This window comes from Pseudophryne corroboree, chromosome 1 (genome assembly GCF_028390025.1).
Source record: "Pseudophryne corroboree isolate aPseCor3 chromosome 1, aPseCor3.hap2, whole genome shotgun sequence".
In the NCBI taxonomy this organism is placed as follows: Eukaryota; Metazoa; Chordata; class Amphibia; order Anura; family Myobatrachidae; genus Pseudophryne; species Pseudophryne corroboree.
Window position 1 is genome coordinate 898,134,755 of NC_086444.1, and position 20,083 is coordinate 898,154,837.

Below are 20,083 nucleotides of genomic sequence, written 5' to 3' on the forward strand. Positions count from 1 at the left end.
CAGCAGCTAACCGGGCTCAATATGTTTGTGTTACTACACCCAGTGGGTGAAGTGACAGCGCTGGGTCCAGTAAGAGGGAGTCAAAGCCCATTGCGTGACAATAAACCATAGAATGGTTAACATGCTATAGCTACATGCTATCACTAGGCAGAATGCGATGACAGCAATGCCTCCACTCTTTCATATTTCCCTTGCGATGGCCATCCCTGTTGTGTACTTGTACTTTAGTAATAAAACTTTTACTGTAAAAGAAAGTGTTCAGCCTTGTACAAAATAACATGTTAAATAAAGCAAAGTTTAAAATGAAAATTATATACAATTTGAAGAAATTTGCAAAAATGCAAAAATAACCTTTAAAAAGGCTCAAATATCAACTATTTGAACAAGCTAGTTGAAATTGCAGTTCTGAGTAGAGATCAGTGTAATTGCAGTGAATTTTCATGTAAATCAAATAATAGGCAACAGGCTATTTTGCAGAGGTGTGAAGTTCAATATTATATTATACAACCACTTTCTTCGCCATTCAATGGAATCACATCGTGTAATGTGTTTGTAAATTTTCTTTTCACAGAATTAATAATCAACGATTAGAGCTGTAAAAGCAAAGATCAATTAATTATCCTATCGGGCGTGGTTAGTGTAGAACAATTAAGAAAATGTGCAGAAATGTAATGACTGCAAACTTTGAAATTCACAATAAGAGTCCGAACGTAAAAATATTACCTGCAAGAATAGACAATATAATGGATACAGTAAGTGAAGAAAAAAGGTATGCTGATTAATTAAACTACAAAATAAAGAAGCAATATTACTTTTAAAAAAAATAATTTTTAACTCTTTGTGCCATCAAAGTAGAATTTATGTTAAGGCACGTCATACCTTGCTTTCACTGCAGCTTAGAACTGTAGTGAGCTACAGTAGTGTTACTCACATAGTGACTGAGTGTCTGATGCAACAGTGTTGTGGAGTTTTTCATCTACGCATGCATCCATCCTGATTTTGGGCCTAATTCAGCATGGATCGTAGATGTGCAAAAAATTGCATGTCTACAACCCATTACACTGACATTCGGAGGGACGCTCAGCACAGGGCTGGGTCCTGCCCCTTCCCCGCAAACATATGAGCATATCGCACAATGGCGATGCTCTTGCATGTTTAGGGTTGCCCTCTGCCTATGCAGTCTAGCTGCTAAGGCAGACGGCAACCTGCCATCTTTTGGGTTGCAGCATCTGCGTGTGATGTCACGCAGCCGCCGGTGCCCCCCTGCAAACGTTCTGGAGACGCCTGCATTGTCCGGACCGCACCCCCTCAACACCTCCCACGACACGCCGTCATGACACCCCCTCCCGTCCCGCGAACGCTGACGCCTGTCAATCAAGCAGAGGCGTTCACACATGTGAGATGCCGTCACATCTCACTGTGTGCGCATGCGCAGTGTAACTTCTGCGTGAGGCCACTTGTTTGTAGAGAGTCGCAGTATAAATTTAGATAATTGGTAGCAGAAGTGTATTAGAAATGTATGGGGCATTCCTGGGCAGTGACTGGGAGGTAACAGGGGGATGACTAATCAGTAGCACAGAGATGCTGCCTCTTATTGCAGTGTTATCAGTGTGTTGTGTGTGTTGCTGATAGTGGTTGCATACAGAGATGCAGAATCCTTTATATAAGAGACCATGGCGGTAATTCAGATCTGATCGCTGCTGTGCGTTTTCGCACAGCGGGCGATCAGATCCGAACTGCGCATGCATATGCACCACACTGCAGCGGTGCGTTGCACGGCTGCAATGGGCATCGGCGCCCTGTGATGGGATGGTGCGAAGTATCCATTCGAATGGGCAAGGAGATTGACAGGAAAAGGATGTTTCTTGATGCCAACTGACCATTTACAGGGAGTCTCTGGAAAAACGCAGGCGGGATCAAGCATTTTCATGGAGGGTGTCTGACGTCAAATATGGTCCAGAACAGGCTGATGTGATCGCAGCGGCTGTGTAAGTCCTGGACTGCGCAGAGACTGCACAAAATCAGTTTCTGCAGCTCTGCTACACATGTGATTGTACACTTGCACAGCGACAAAACACTCCCCCTGTAGGCGGCGAATATCTGATTGCAGGACTGCAAAAATCGCTGCCCAGCGATCAGATCTAAATTAGGCCCCATGTTCAGCCAGATATTCTGCACCTGCAATAGGGCTAGTGCAAGATTTGATGGTGCATCTGATTGTGCCACTAAAGAATTACAGCACCATTGCCACATCTGAAGACGCTCAAAGTAGGCTTTTCAGTCTTTGCACATTCGTCTTCACGGCTGTACACCAGGGTAGGGCTTTGTAGTAGCATTAGCATAAGGTCGCAGAAGTGACTGGGAGAAAAGATGTGACACGGACAATGTTTAGGCTCTATAGGCTAGATGCATTATCGCTTGGAAAGTGATAAAATGGAGAGTAAAAAAATACCAGCCAATCAATTCCTAACTGCCATGTCACAGGCTGTGTTTGAAAAATGGCAGTTGGGAGCTGATTGGCTGGTACTTTTTCACTCTACATTTTATCACTTTCCAAGCAATGATGCATCTAGCCCCATGTGTCCTCCTGGATATACCTTATAGAAATTGCTACCCCCTATTATCACAATATGCCCCCAATTACATTCAGGAATACTGGTCATATGATCATTGACAATGATATATCTGAATGTTTTAATACTCTGATCATTTTTGGCACAGCGCCTCTTACAGCACCTTTTTTTCTGAATAGAAATAGAACACTTTTTTTGATAGAAATAGAACAGTGGCAAAACTAAATAATGTTATTCCCTGCTAACTGGAGAAAGAAAATGCAGTAAGTTTAGTCAAGGAACCGTGGCAGGGAAAAGGTTAAAAGAATAACTGTATGTAGTAAACATACTAGCAAGTTGCAGGCAGTGGCGAGATTTCGCCGAGTTAGCCACTAGATTTTACCACTTTCAAACATTGCCGACACTGCTTAAAATCTAGCTGGTAACTCATCGAACTCTTATAGCTGCTTGCAGCTTGTAGCCTATTACATTTCCCCCCAAATCTAGGACTTACCAGCTAACTTTCACCTAAAGGTGAAGAGGCTGTTTAATTCTGGAGACATCATAGTTGAGCATAAGTCTCTTTCTCATGAAAAATAAATAATTCAAAAGTATATCCATGTAATGTAAGAGCAAGTCAAATAGTAAAACTATGCTTGGTCCATGGTTCTTGCATTCTTTGCAATGGCTTCAAGTCTGTTGCAGATATGGTGGATAATGAATTTGATGGCAGGAGGTGCTTGGCGCATCTTTACCAAAGGGCAAAAATACTTTTTTTTACTTCCCCGACAGTCAGATTTGTTGGCTTGCACTGGCTATATGTCCTCCATGCCATTCCATATGTAATCCTGCAATATTCCATAATAAACAGCACATACTGTATATTGCTGCAATAATTGTTCCATTATCACCAACTTAAGATAGTAATATCAGGTGAAAATAATTTGAAAACAGAATTTATTAGTTAAAACAGGCATTTTATAATGCTTTTTGGTTTTGAATTGTTTTTTAAATATATATTTTTATCTATTTCTCAGAATAGATAATTCTTAAATCTTGGTGCCACTGCCAGCATCACCAGTAAAGTGTCAGTCCCTGACAATATGTTATTGACAAATTACGGGGGTAAGTGATGTCACTGTGACAGTTATAAATTGTCATCTTTATGGTCACATTTTGATAGTGTCCTATAAGTCCCATCCTACATAGGTTAGGGACTATCATGCACCTCGTCTTGCATTTGCATTGAAAAAAACCTTTGCATTTTAAAGATATGATATTTAAATGATTTCAACAGTGGAGAAGCAGCATTTACAGTGGTGGTACTGAATTTGCAGAAAGAACCATTGTCTCATAAAAGGACTTAAGTTTTACATGTGATTAGAGAAGATCAGGTATTTTATTCACCAATACTTTCAATGGGACACCTTTTACTCCTTCCTGCCATACTGTATATTGCAAAGCGCAAAAAAAAAAAAAAATGTATGTGTATTACGTTTGATGGCTCCTCACTTCATCATTTATTTAAGAAATAAATGAAAATGTTGTGGTGAAAATTGAAGTAGAATAAATGAAAGATATTCCCAAAGAGATAGTAAACAGGATGAAGTGTTGCATTCACTATGCTACATCATGAGATTTTGTTGTAGAACCCGACTTTCTTAAATACCACAGTAACTTTATATAGCAGATATTTAATTAAAAACTTGCTAGTTAGAGTGATTTATTTATTTATTTATTTATTAACAGTTTCTTATATAGCGCAGCATATTCCGTTGCGCTTTACAATTAGAATCTCGTTATTGTTGTTGTAAGATGAATAGGGAATACATCCATAATATAGTAGTTTGTTGTTCCCTAGTGTAAGTGGTTGAAATGATGTTTTCTCTAATTTAATTATCTGCTACAGCTTAATAGTAATAGGAGATTTGTTAAGTACTTGATGGTTTCCTGTTCTTTGAGTCAAATATTAGATTAAGAAATAGCCAGAAACTGTATAATATAGTCTACCCAGTGTAAATAAACATACTACATTGCTGCAACATACAAACAATATACCTACATCTAGTAAAATCACTAGTTAGCGATAGCTTTTTCATGGTTCCAGAGAATAAATATTAAGGAGAGATAAAAACAAAAAATCTTTGAGATACTTGTTAGGTGCATTATGCTAGGATGTCAGTGCTCAAACCTAGAACATACATACATATACTGTATTATAAAGACTCATTGGTTTCTAACATTTGTTTTATGCAGAGATCATATGAAACCTAGAATTTACATATACTGTATTATAAAATAATAAACATTATCCTACCTCTGCTATGACTCAATGATGGAAAGTCAGTGCACAAGGTGCAGGACATAAATTGAATTACATCCTTTTTCTAGTAACATTCAGTGTGATATGTTACTATGAGTATTGGGAGTGGAGGGTGGACTACCAGTCTCCCACTTAGTGAAATCTTCTATTCAGCAAATAGCCATATGGCCATCATCATCATCATCATCATCATCATCATCATCATCATCATCATCATCATCATTATCATCATCCTCATCATCATCTTCTTCCCCAGTAACTGGTCAACATTGTCATACACAGAAATACAGTGCAGACATGTTATTTATTTGCATCACACTTCCCTCAATGTACAGCTCTGAGTGGGATGTAGTTACTATCCCAACAGTCGGGATCCCGGCGGTCAGAATACTGACGCTGGGATCCCGACCACCGAAAATGCCGACAGCTGCGCCAAGGCTATTCCCACTCGTTGGTGTCCACGACACCCATAGAGTATGAATAAAACCTGTAGCAAGCGCTGCGAGCCACCGAGCCCGCAAGGGGCTTTCTAGTGCTTGCCCCGCTGCTGGCATTCTGGTTAGGTGTTCTGACCTTCGGGATCCTGACCGCTGGGATTCCATTACCAACCCCTCTATTATCTAATACGAGTGCCATCTACACACATTGATGATTGTAATCTTAGATCAGGCACATATCATTTAGCTTCTGTAGAGTGAAAAGTTCCGCTCTGCTGCCTGCCATATATAGTAGAGATAACCCAAAAGCATAACAATCCTGCATTGCCAGTCTGATATGGCACTGTGATACCCCATCTGTAGCTATATATTACACATAGATAACAGCCACTGCCAACCAAATTTACCCATGTAACCTTACTGCCAGTTAGATATTACAATGAGACACTTTCCATTGCTAGACAGTAATGAGTCTCTCTCTTCTGCTAGATATACTGTGTATATTGGAGAGAAATTCACAAGTTCCCACCAGTTCTTATACATAAACCCCAATTTGTCAGCAATACACTACAAAGATGCTCCATATTGCCAGTTATAGGTTGCACAGACACTATCCCAGTTGTTAGCCCTGTTGCAGAGTGGTACCCCTTATTCCAACCGCGCAAACAACAATTGAATTCCCCCTAGAGTTCCTGGCAGAAATCGTCTTTGTCTAAGTCATTCAGGCCTATAAGTGATGGAGGCATGCTCACTTGTCGTTAACACCAGCTAGTGGACATTTTTGTGAGAAGGCCTGAGAAATGGTGAATAACTGTGTACTTCATACCCTTATATCACAATATAATGGAACTTTCAGGCAGCAGATCTTCAAATTGCATGGAAAAACCCTTACAGCGTAACCAGTACTAAAGTTATTTTAGTACTTGGGGTATACACATGACTGACAGTCAATGTGACAACTATTTATATTGAATGAATCTTCCCTGCCACACCTCTTCCTGTCATCATTTGTCTCCATATAGCAAAAGTCACCTCAGATTCTCCAATGATGAGGCATTTACCATAAATAGAGGCATAGTGGGTCCAATATGAATTTATAAGCATTTTATAGCCCTCTGCAAAGTCAAGCACATATGTTAGTTCCTGTCTGACCCGTGGTTGCCAGTTAGAATGGCTTTCTATACTGTATGTAGTACAATAGAGAATAATAAATCCAGTGTTTATTTTCTTAAAACTAGAAAATTAAATGTACTGTAATAGTCATACCTTTAATGTCTGCTAGATTTGGGCTCTCTGGGGTAGCCATGATGATACATAAGTGTACGGCCACACATAGCGGGCACTTGGCCAGAAGGAGAGTGCACCTATGCAGGTGCCCACACGTGTAGCAGCCCTGCCGTCGCCGCCGAATCCAACTGCAGCATGGTGCGGTTGGGTCGGATGGCAGGACGACGGGATTTCAGTGTGAACACATACATTTCAATGTATGTGTTCACACAGTGTGGCACAGCCGCACTGTGTTCTACGAAATCCCGTGTGTCACTGACCAGATCCTGTTCTGCGGCATCCTGCAGAACAGGATCTGTGCACATAGAAACCCCCCTCCAGGCCAAGCGGGTCCCTTAGGCTGGGGCCACACATAGCGCCAAGCAGGTCCCGCTGAATGGTACCCTCTTGGCCGGGAGGGAAGTTGTGTGTGCACAGGAATCCTGTTCACAGCCGCAAGAACACATACATTGAAATCTTGCTGTCCTGTCATCCAGCCCAGCCGCAGCATGCTGAGGTTGGATCCGGCTGCGGCGGGACTGCCGCACATGTGTCCACATGTGCGACCAAGCAAAGGGCACCACACATTTTCTACTGGCTAGCAATGTAACTTTTTGCTTTAAGCAAGTGCATAATTGTTTGTGCCCGGTCTCCCTTGATGCTGCAATCTTTCCAATGCCAACAGCTAGTTATGCATCACTTCCAGGCAATCATCAGCCCTAATATTTAGATTTCCTGATCACAGCCACAGGAAAGTTGGATGTTAATGGAAACATCTGAATGCTGAAACATTGTAATAGACAGATTTGAAGTATCATTTCTTTCATTGTTGCTTTCAAAACTACTGGGCTATTTACATTCTAACAGCAGAGGAATAAACGTAGCATACCATTCCTTATTTGTAAATGTTGGGATCACAGTATTTTGGCAGCATCTATCGTTTATAAAACCTGCATATCATGTCAGGTTATGTGCAGTCCTTTGTACTAGAGCGATGTGTTGGATTTCATTTTCTATCTCAGCTACATGACTGAAAAGTTCAATATTCATTTGATCTGCCATTAAATCACTGTCAGCCTGAGTTGACCCCTGGAAAAGTTTCCATTTTGTAATGCAGACCAATTCCTATAATGCAGTATTCTGAATGTACATATGATATCATGGTTCACTGAGACTGTGCTACTAGGTGTTGTGCCTTAATGTACCTGGACACTAAAAATGGTATTTTAAAAAGCTATGGGCCTAATTCAGACCTGATCGCAACAGCAAAATTGTTCTCTAGTGGGCAAACCCATGTGCACTGCAGGTGGGGCAGATGTAACATGTGCAGAGATAGTTAAGCCCCCTACACATTAGGCAACCCGCCGCCGAGCTGCCTGACAGCCGATAAGGCAGATGGACGACCGGGCGGCGGGGGGGGGGGGGGGGGGGGTAGGGGAGGTGACGGGGGGAATGAAGTTTCTTCACTCCCCCCGTCACCCGGCTCCTTAGCACTGTATGCTAATATGGACGAGATTGTCCATATTGGCCTGCATGCACAAACAACCCAGCACCAATGATGAACAAGGGCGGGGCCGCTCATCGTTCATCGTTGGTGCCTACACACTGAACAATATGAATGAGTTCATTACTGAACGAGAACGTTCATATCGTTTTGCCTAGAGAGAACAGTTTTGCTGCTGCAATCAGGTATGAACTGGGCCCTGTATACAGCCTGAAGATTGTACAAATAGATAACAGGAGATGCCTGGGTGGAAATCATAAATACAAATAATAAAAAAAAACTCAGTTTAGCAAGAATGGAAGTTATTGGTTTAGGGTTAGATGATACGGCAACAGTCATAGGGGGGAATTGAATTGAAAAGTTGGTTGGGTGTCTTTTTTTCCTGTCTTTTAGATAGGAAAAAATAGACACCCAAATGACTTTTCAAACAATTGAATACCCCCCATTATGTTGATGTTCATAATGATAACATGAGAATGTCGACATTGCAGAATGTCGACATATTTTCCGTGGTGGCCTAGCAGTCTCTTCCTGGTCCCAGCTCTAGTAACATCTCCTTCGTTGACTGCCAGGTCCCAGCAGTTATATGACTGTCAGTTCTGACTGTGTCATCTGATGCGCCAGCTTTCTGGCAAGTACAGTCCTTCTATCCTTAACCCTAATCCTATAGGCGTATATATAATGGGTGCAAAGTGTGCAGTGCACATGAGCCCCTGGGTGCAGGGGGACCCACACTGCATCCCCTGCACCCATGTTCTTCAATACTTACCTCTCTGGAGTCCGTGTCAACAGCGGTTAGCAAAATCAACGGGAAAATGATGCAACTGCCATTTTTCAAGCATTTTCGACATGCACAGTAGGGAAACAGCCATTTTTCTGGAGCCCTGTATCTGCACTCTGCACAGTAGACTCTGGTATAGCGATAGAGCCTATTAGTGCTCAGGCTGCCGGATAAAGAGGAGGGGGCTCAGAAAGAGGCAGCACACAGCCCCTTCCTCTTTTAGAATGCTCCTGCTTAATCCCTATCCCTAACCCGAACCCTCCCGTCCCACAGCCTAACCTTAATGTCAATATTCTGACAATGTTAACTTGTCAAATGTCTACATTCTGAGAATAACAATGTTGACATCATAACTGTCAACAAATGCTACTGTCGACCTAATGACTACATTCCATTGGCTTCACTGTGTTCCGGCATGTGTGTCAGATGAGTGCAGGAACTTCTCCATGCTGTAATTATGACCTGGCAGTTGCACAGGTTCAACAAATCTTCTGCTATTTTTTTCTTTATGTTTTCAGCTATACTGTATTTGAGTAAGTCGACCATGTTAAAGCGTGTTCTACCATGTTTGAGTCAAATCGCACATGCTTGGGCTAGTTCGCAGATTGCATATAAATTAAAATTCTAAAGTAACACATATTTTAATTAAAAAATGTTGTTAAATGCTTTTCTCTTGATTCAAATTTGTATTCATATACTGTTTAAATACAGTACATGCAAATGTTTGCATTCAGTTTTGCATTTTCATGTAAAGTGCACCTGATTAATGTAAATGCCATCTTATTAAGTATTAAGTATATGATGATTCCCCTTTAGAACACCCATATATAATAACTAATTTAGCAGAAAAAAAGGTTCTGCGGCACTGTTACCCAGTGAATGCAATGCAATACAGTACAATGCACATGTATGTGTCTAACCTGTACTGGGCACAGGACATACTGGTCTGGCCAGCATCTGTGAACATTTGCATCCCCCATACACTGCCGTTACTGTATGAAATCTATCCACAGTCATAAAGAGACCATTTTGTGTAGTGGAAAATAGAATGAATCAGCCTTAATACATATTTGCCTAATCTCTTAGGGGTATATTTACTAAGGTGGCAGGTTTTTTAGAAGTGGAGATGTTGTCCATAGCAACCAATAAGATTCTAGCTATTATCTTCTAGAAGCAGTTAGATAAATGTTAAGTGGAATCTGATTGGTTGCTATGGGCAACATCTCCACTTTAAAAAAAAAACTCACACCTTAGTAAATATACCCCTTAGAGTGTACAGAAGACTCCCAAATTTAGGGGAAGCTAAACCACTCTCTCTGACCTAGTCCACTTTCCCAGTGAAGATGACAGGAGGTGGGCATCATTATGTGGTGGCTCTTGGCAAATCACTTCGCCATCCCCTGCTACATGGTAATGCGAATTGCAACATTTTTCTGTGAGTCATTATGATGCAATTTGCATCACCACCAGGGGCGCAGAGAGGGGGGTGGAGAGGGTACTAATTACCCGGGCCTAGGTCTGATGGAGGGACCCAGTGGGTCTTTACCTGGTGGCAGCAGCAGCTGCAGCTTTTCGCCTCAGCCCAGCACGCTGCTGTGTGCTGGACTGCAGTGTGGCCAGGGATGCGCTTAGAAATAAAAAAATATATATAATTTTCTCTAAGAATGCATGGCCATGCCTCTTGTGATTAGGCCACGCCCCATGAAAAGTACCTGGGCTCAGCCAGCCTCTCAATTACTCTGATTACCACCACATTGGGATGGCCATCGACCATCGATGATTCATAATCATCAATGGTCTGTGACCGATGTCGAATACTTTTACCATCGATGGGGGAGAACCAGATGGTTTCCTACCATCAATGGATCAGTGCTACTGAATAGTTTCTTTTTCCTTCAAAGTGTCAAGGCACTGAGCTTAGACCCGCCCCCTGACACCTGTAGAGCCACGCCCCCAGGCTCTGATTAGCCCGCTATTAATTTTACAATAATGCAGGGACGACCATCGATGTGTAAAACCATCAATGGTTTCCTTACAGATGGTTTTACACCATTGAGGTTATACATCAATGTTTGCCACCTATGTTACCATCGATGGCCACTGATGGCCATCCCTACCACCGCCTCTTCCCTGTCTTTGCCACCTAGTTCTCTACTCCCTAAGGGGATCCTTAAAAGTAGGCAACTGCGCCTTTGTACTAACAATGCATTTTAGTTTTTCATGTCAGTATGTTTCCATTTCCGTAGAGAGGTTTGCGCAAGAGGCAAAAAAAGGGGGACTATTGATAATGTCTCTCAGGGGCACACTTGATTCTGTATATTGAAAAGATAGAATTTGGTAATGTGTGGGTAGGAAAAGATAAAACTTAACTTTTAATCACAGACGAAAGGATACTAAAATTATTGCTGTAAATCAGCAATATAGTTAAAACAAGTATTAAACAAAAATATTGTTGACGATACAATTTGTAACTCACTTGTATAAAGAGGGTGACAGAAAGTTTCTCTGTAAACCCCCTGATTTGTAAGTGAGTATTGATGTTTGACGTTAATCAAAAGCGAAAATATAAATATTCCTATTATCTCTATGAGACTATGAAGTTATATACATATGTATATTCATATGAGAGATAATGGAAAACCGGCTTGTATAAAATTTGGACTCCCGGAAGTGGGTCAACTGCGGTAATGGAGTACAAGGCTCGAATGGAATTGAATTTGCTGATCAGCAGAAGGTGTATTCCTTGGTGCTACAGTACCCGGTATTCCCAGAGGGTCACCCTTTCTGGTACTAACCTGGCCCAATGCTGCTTGGCTTCCAAGATCAGACGAGATCGGGCATGTCCAGCATGGTATGACTGTAGAAAGTCAGGTGAGTGCCTATCTGCTGGGGGGATGGCTATTACTTGAGCTATTTGGGACAGATTGGTCCAATGGATGGCGTTGTCAAAAAGCCAAATGTTTGCCCAAGAGGCAGCTTGAGCAAAAGAACACCACAATATTGTTGAGAAAAAATGGTGCAGAATGATTTGTTTCTTTTATGGGAATTCCCCCACAAAGGAATTACGGTAAGAACACATGCCAAATTTCCCACAAAGAAAATGTGGTGTGGCAATAAACAAAGTGATATGTCCTAATTGATGGAATATTTCTTTGAAATGGAAGGTGCCGTAAAGATTCACCTTTACGTTAATTTCCAAAAATACATTAGATATATCAGAAAATAACTCAGAAAATAATTCAGAAAATAATTATAAACATTGAATATATCATCGCAATAATACAGCCTGAGTGGATAGTACGGAAATATCAGAATTGCAAATGTGTTCTAGCAATAATGCCCAAATGATATATGCTGAGAAATATCATTTGACATAGGATCCAGCACATAAGCTGCCCAAGCTGCTATCTGTCTGCTTGCAGGAAAAACAATTGTGTTACAATAATTGTCACAGAAGAAATTACTGAATATATTGCGACAATGATGACTCATATGATAGTAACATGAAAAATTCACATAAATATTCAGCACATGAACTGCATTGGCAGCTATCTGTCTGTTATGGAAAAAATACAATTGTGTTTAAACACTCATCATGCAGATAAATCGCTGAATGGATTGCAGAAATACCATTGGCTGACTCAAATAGCACCATAAAGAGTACCATGAAAAACCACATAAACTCCAGCACAGTAGCTGTCCGTCTATTGAAAAGAGATAAAAAAGTATTTAAACAATTGTCACAATTTGTGAAGACAGAGTGTACATAAATAAACAAATACTGGTAATGGTATTGCAAAAGCAAAGTTCTCCTGCTGCAGGGATGTGTGTGATCTAAAAATTACCTGACTGAGCTAATAGCTCTAATTCTGAAAGTAATGGCTTTAAATGCACAAGAAATGAGCTAATAAGCAATTTCCCTGCACACAGTGTGTGTGTACAATCACCGAGAAAAATGTCAGGCAACAAACTGGTTGCTATGGTAACTGTCCCGTCTGTGCAGCATGCACAGAGTGGAGGAAGTTTCTCCCCTGTACCGGCGCTGGACACAAGGGGACTGGGACCAAACCAAAAGGGGCTTATGCCGGCTGCAGCAGGCGAAGTTGTACTTGCTGTGTGTGAGCTGGAGGGAAGTCCGCTCGTCCAAGCTCCGTTACGGAGGTCCCGGAAGTCGGGTGCCGGACCGGAAGTGACGCACGTTTCGCTGGGAGGAGCTTGTTCACATGATCCCCTGCTACATGGTAATGCGAATTGCAACATTTTTCTGTGAGTCATTATGATGCAATTTGCATCACCACCAGGGGCGCAGAGAGGGGGGTGGAGAGGGTACTAATTACCCGGGCCTAGGTCTGATGGAGGGACCCAGTGGGTCTTTACCTGGTGGCAGCAGCAGCTGCAGCTTTTCGCCTCAGCCCAGCACGCTGCTGTGTGCTGGACTGCAGTGTGGCCAGGGATGCGCTTAGAAATAAAAAAAATTATATAATTTTCTCTAAGAATGCATGGCCATGCCTCTTGTGATTAGGCCACGCCCCATGAAAAGTACCTGGGCTCAGCCAGCCTCTCAATTACTCTGATTACCACCACATTGGGATGGCCATCGGCCATCGATGATTCATAATCATCAATGGTCTGTGACCGATGTCGAATACTTTTACCATCGATGGGGGAGAACCAGATGGTTTCCCACCATCAATGGTTCAGTGCTACTGAATAGTTTCTTTTTCCTTCAAAGTGTCAAGGCACTGAGCTTAGACCCACCCCCTGACACCTGTAGAGCCACGCCCCCAGGCTCTGATTAGCCCGCTATTAATTTTACAATAATGCAGGGACGACCATCGATGTGCAAAACCATCAATGGTTTCCTTACAGATGGTTTTACACCATTGAGGTTATACATCAATGTTTGCCACCTATGTTACCATCGATGGCCACTGATGGCCATCCCTACCACCGCCTCTTCCCTGTCTTTGCCACCTAGTTCTCTACTCCCTAAGGGGATCCTTAAAAGTAGGCAACTGCGCCTTTGTACTAACAATGCATTTTAGTTTTTCATGTCAGTATGTTTCCATTTCCGCAATTTGCCGGTGCAGTTGCTGTTATAGTGTTATATCATTTCTATGCAATTGTGTAATTCTCAGACAGACTGGTGCTCTGCTCCTAACATAATTACTATTTTGCAGCAAACATCTCATATTGGCATTACTTCTGAAACATTTCTTTTCTGTGTTACCTCCATATTTGGAAACATATTCTTGTCTACAAGTGTAAAAATAATAATCATTGGAGCAACATCCTTTGTGCATACATTTTTTCATTATGTGTTAAAAAAAAAGTGTGTTATCTTGGAAATGCCTGGGTGCAAATCAAATTGCAGGAAATAAAAAAGCAAAGTGAACCATCAGGAGAGTGAGCAGTGAGAAAGCAAGATATTCATTCCGCCCCCGGGATCCCGGCCACCGGCCACTCATACTACACCCATTCCATGGGTGTAGTACAGTATGTGTTGCCGGCAGTCAGGCTCCCGGCGACCAGCATACTGGCGCCGGAAGCCCGACCGCTGGCATTCCGACAGCTGGGCGAGCGCAAATGAGCCCCTTGCAGGCACGGTGTCCACACTATCTATTCTCCCTCCAGGGGGGTCGTGGACCTCCAAGAGGGAGAAAAGTTGTCGGTATGCTGGTGGTCGGGAGCCCGGCCGCTGGCAACCTTTAGACCACCCCCATTCCATAGTGTTCCAGCATGAGTGGCAGATCAGTGCAGGAACTTACCAATACCGCATCCCATGTCAACACTGTTGTGTTTATGAAGTGATCAAGCACCAGTACAGGTTTTATCAATCGGTTCTAAACTTCTAATATTTGCTGCAATATTTAACATTTTTGATGAGCAGCAAATTTAAGTCAGAAAATTGAATCATCGGTCCAATTAAGTTTGTCCCACTAACATGGACAGCATGGTTAGTGCAGTGGTAAGCATTGTTGCCTTACAGCACTGAGGTCTTGGGTTTAATTTGCACCATGGGGTAATTCAGACCTGATCATAGTAGCAAATTTGTTAGCAGTTGAGCAAAACCTTGGGCCTAATTCAGAGTTGATCGCAGCAGCAAATGCACATGGTTTTGCCCAACTGTTAACAAATTTCCTGCTACGATTAGGTCTGAATTACTCCCCATGGCCCTAACTGTGTGAATCCTAAATATTCTCCTTGTACTTGCGTGGGTTTACCCTGGGGGCTGCAGATTACTCCCACACTCCAAAAATATACTGGCTCCTGAAAACAATTAACCCTAGCGCAGTGGTTCCCAAACGCAGTCCTCAAGGCACTCCAACATTCCAGCTTTTAAGGGTATCCAGGGTTAGGCACAGGTGACTTAACTATTACCTCAGTCAGTTTGATTGTACCATCTGTGCACAAGCAGGGATATCCCTAAAACCAGGACTGTTTAGCCCGCCGCTGCTACTGCCACTAACCGTGGTGACCTGTTGCTAAGAAATATGGGGGCATGCCGCAAGTCTATGCCTCCTGACTAGTGGCTCGCCCCCATTTGCAGTGTCCACGCGCCCCTTTTGCGTCACGCATGCCCTCTTTCACGTGTGCAGTGCACGCACACGGATGCCAGGGCAGAAAAGAGGTCCCAGTCCGTTTCTACTTGTGGCCATCAAAGTTTTGAAATTCAATAAAATTTTGAATCAGTTTGAAAATCTCCCCGTCTCCTGTTACTGTCTACCAACATCCTGCACTTTTCTTTGGATTCCTATCTCCTAACTTCCCCTCACTTTATAATGACACCCTCTCTCACACCTCCCAACTGCCCAGTTTTGGCAGGACAGACAGTTTTAAGGACACTGTCCTGTTGTCCCACCCATAGGCCACAGTGTCCCTTGGTAGTGGAGGTGGGGTGGTAGTTGGGAGGCCCCCTCTCACTTGCTGCTCTTTTTAGCAGAGCAGCAGTGAATACATACTGTGTGCATGCACACAGTATCTATTCACAGTAGAGACAGACTGGGGGCATGTTCAGCAGCTTCAGGAGTGCTGGGCATGACCCCACAGTGTCAATAAATATGGGCGTGGCTCATGGGCACAGCATTACCCACGAGGCCACGCCTCCTAGAAGCAAGGTCATGGCCCCTAATTTTGGACCCATGCCTTCAGACTGCACAGAAGTCACTCCACTGCCAGGAAGACATTTGGGAGGTATGCCCTCTCCTCACTCCTCGTCTTGAGTATATGAGAAATTATGTTAGCTTATATCAGTGTAGCAAGGCATGTTTAAAGCAACTGGAAAACTTCAAATTTATATTGTGTATCTAATTTTGTTGGTTTTGGTATATTTATTTCACTAAAACTAGAAATCACAGGGGGGGGGGGGATGTTCTGCATATTAGAAAAATAAAACAGGAAAAAAATTAGAAACCCTAATTACACATTCCATAATACGGAGAGTTTATAAAGTATCTCCACAGTTTCTGTGTGCTAAGCAGATCTCCTCACAGAGAATGTGTGCTAAGTAATATGACAGCAAAGTAGTTTTTAAACACTTTATTTGCACAAAATAAGCTTGTGTTGCAAGGTCTTTCGCAGCAGTGGACTCTAGGGGGGTGGTGACAGTGACACCCAATGCAGCCAAGAGCCTCCTTGTGCGTCCAAAAAGGATGTGTAGCTTAGTGGCATAGGCGTTTCTATAATAGGTGCAGTCTGTGCGGTGCACACGGGCCGCTGGGTCCAGGGAGGCCCACACCGCACACACTACACCCATATATTATACTTACCCCACCGGAGTCCCACTACGGCACCCATGCACCGCGGACAGAAATCACTTGGAAAATGGCTGCTGCGGCCATTTCCGAGTGATTTGCACATGCGCACTGAAGATGTCCCAGGGAAAAGGCGTGGGGCGCCATGTTCCCGGAGACCTGCGCAAGCTGAGTAGACTCTGGCATTTTGCCTGAGTCTACTTGCAGCTGGAGAGGTGGGGGCCTGTGATGAAGGCTGCGCACGGCTCCCCTCCTCTCTTAAAATGCCCCTGCTTAGCAGGGATGAGGCGTGGCCTTGCAGAAGCCGCGTTTGCGTTTCTATGGGGCGTAGCCTCATGGGAAACCCCTTCCCTGGTGATATCATTCTGGAGGTGTGCCTGGCATCCCCTGTGATGCTGGGCTGCCTCTGGAGACTAATGTCTGCACCGCCAGCTCCTTCTCACTGACAGGAGCTGAGTGCTGCATTAAAATGTCACACAGCGTCACCCGGCTCCTGTCACTGTCTGCTATATGACTGTTTATGCATACATTATAAGCATATTTACATATCAGGGATAGGCGGTGAGCTAAAAAGCTCAGGAGGCACTACATATGCACATAGTCCGCAGTCCTCCTATTGAAGTATATCCACAAACTGATGTACAGTAGGTATTGATATAGTTGAATTATATTAGCTCACTCTAAATTCAAAACTATTTGAAAAAAAATATTAGAAATAATTTGGAGAACTTACCTCAAAATAACAAATCACAACTCTTTTCCTGCATTATGCTGCCTAATGCTGAAAAATGTGTTAAGTATGGTGCGAAATAGAAGGGAGATTTCATGTTATCCTACTTTAAGAAACTAGGCAAAATCTGCCTAACTCAAAGTCACATGAAGGGTATTACACATTATTTACACTCTCTCGGATTTATTTCAGGTTCGCAGTACCAGCAAGGCCTGCACTGCAGGGTTATGTGTGGGAGATGAGGTGGTCTCCATCAATGGGACATCCTGCACTGACATTCCTTACTCAGAAGTTGTGGCTCTTATAGAAAAATCACACGATGACCTCCAGCTGCTTGTGAAAAGGTAAAACATCCAGCATTTCATTTCCGTACAGTAATTGCCAATGCATTCCAATGTTTGCTGCAGAGCTAGAGCATTAATGCAGGCTGCGCACCATACAGTTATGCAGGAATTGGGCACCCTGCAGTTTCTATCATCTCATAATTACTGAATGTAATGATAGTCTACATTTTTGGTTTCTTGATTATTTGTAAGGCCTACAAAGTAAGAATAGAAGGTAGACTTGCATATAACATGCAGAGAAAAGGGATTTATTTTATTATGCAGTTGTCAGTAACAAAAAATGGGACATTTTCTGGGACAATCTTTAAAACATGAGACTGCCCATGGAAATTAGGGACAGTCAGCCAAATACACTCTAGGGATTATGGTCCAAATGTATTAAGCATCAACAAGAGATAAAGTGGAGATGGATAAAAAGTGGTAAATGAGCAGCCAATCAGCTCCTAACTACCATGTCACAGGCTGTGTTTGAAAAATGACAGGAGCTGACTGGCTGGTCATTTGTCACTCTTTGGGGCAGATGTATTAAGCCTGGAGAAGTGATAAAGCGGTGATAAGTGCAGGCTGATAATGCAGCAGCCAATTAGCTCCAATATGTAAATTGACAGTTATGAGCTGATAAGCTGGTGCGTTATCACCTTGCACTTATCACTGCTTTATCACTTCTTTATGCCTTCAAGTTCTCCAGGCTTATCCATCTCTACTTTATCTCTTGTTCAGGCTTAATACATTTGGGCCTATGTATGAAAAATGGGCCACTTCTCCATTTGTCCACTTCTCCACTCATTACATCTTACCTCTCCAACACTTACTGCCACTGCTGAATCCTACTCTACTCATCCTCCTGCCTGATGAGGTGACCCATGTGACCACCCTGTATTGTGTAAAGGAGGTCACACAATGTGGCCGATAGTGCCAATCCACTCTTGCCCACAGTACCATGATGCAACTCTGCTTTATGTCAAAGTCGTGAGCTACATTTACAACTACAAACAGCCAAATGTGGCTCAAGAGAATCAGGTTGGCCATCCAGACTTTAAAATAAATAACAGTAGCAAACAGGTGTACTACAGTGAAAGAATACCGCCCAATATTAGATATAAAGGAATCGGAACAAGAAAGGAGTATGTATAGAGTATACTCATGATGGGAGGCATGGGATGTTACCCCATAGGTGTGTTTGACAGTCCTCTCTATATACTACTTCAAAAGTGGCACCTGTTCACAAAGAAATATGTCTGTTGGTGTGACGGCAGATCCATTAAATTTGGGTGGGTAGGAGTTATGTAGAAGGTCTGTGCGCTTCCTTTTATAACAGATACAATCTACTACTCATTTTATGTGCTTGGCTTTGAACAGGTTGAAATGGTGTCATTCTGTTTGCCAGTTATAATTCAAGTTAATACATTGTTGGTTTCCTGTGAGCTGAAGCTAACTGGCAGCAGTTGCTGTCACCGCACGCATGCATCCTAACATTTTACATGACCTTTTAAGGAGGGATAGACTCAGACTACCCTGTTTCTATCCAGACAACTTGCCACATTAAATTGCTTTCTGTGTAGTGACAGGCTGTGCGTTTATATGGCAAGATCTTGTCTTTTTTCCCTAAGATTTGTTCTGATCAATAGGAAATGTGTTGCCTAAAGTTGTAAATAGTAGAGATCTTATTCTCCAACAGTAGGTGGTGTAACACCGCTACACCAGTTATGCTATTAATCCCATGTGTCTGTCAACCGTATGTTTAAATATATTATTTAAAAAATGGAATCCTTTAAAGCACAGGTTCTCAAACTCGGTCCTCAGGACCCCACACAGTGCATGTTTTGCAGGTCTCCTCACAGAATCGCAAGTGAAATCATTTGCTCCACCTGTGGACCTTTTAAAATGTGTCAGTGAATAATGAATACACCTGTGCACTTCCTGGGTTACCTGCAAAACATGCACTGTGTGGGGTCCTGAGGACCGAGTTTGAGAACCACTGCTTTAAAGTATTAGTGTATTTATTACGAGTCATATTTTTTTCACTTACAATTAAAATACAGTTCAAAGCAGAATATAACTGCATATGTTCAGCTTATTTTAACATTTGTTTCACCTGTGACCAATGCCATATCCAGGCTGGTACTGTAATATACCAATACGCCCTTAGTAAAGATGAGGAAAATTCCCCAAACTGCTCACCGGAATATTTGCTTCATTAGGCATTTGGGCGCTAGAGTTTGCATTTTCCTTTGATCAGGGCTTTCTAGAGATTGAATGGGCCCCTGATATGTGGGATGAGTGTGGCCACACATGGAACAAAGCAGATACGGGAGCTGAGGAGGTATGGTGCGCCATCTTGGGGGCGAGGTTGCGCCTAGTTTGCTCTTAGTATCATTATTCCTAAACCGCC

At 42.6% G+C, this 20,083-nt stretch overlaps 1 protein-coding gene and 1 non-coding gene across 3 annotated transcripts in view; one reads left to right on the forward strand and one right to left on the reverse strand.

The window, feature by feature from the left end:
• SYNPO2 (synaptopodin 2) overlaps positions 1–20,083 on the forward strand; it is a 419,056-nt gene that overhangs the window by 306,960 nt on the left and 92,013 nt on the right. For both annotated transcript variants that reach the window (XM_063920230.1, XM_063920229.1), the window contains exon 2: positions 17,540–17,691. In XM_063920230.1, the coding sequence (XP_063776300.1) occupies positions 17,540–17,691 (152 nt within the window). The remainder of the gene's footprint in view (positions 1–17,539; positions 17,692–20,083) is intronic.
• LOC134935165 (5S ribosomal RNA) lies at positions 11,610–11,728 on the reverse strand. Its single transcript, XR_010179954.1, has one exon. It is a non-coding gene; the product is annotated as a 5S ribosomal RNA (ribosomal RNA).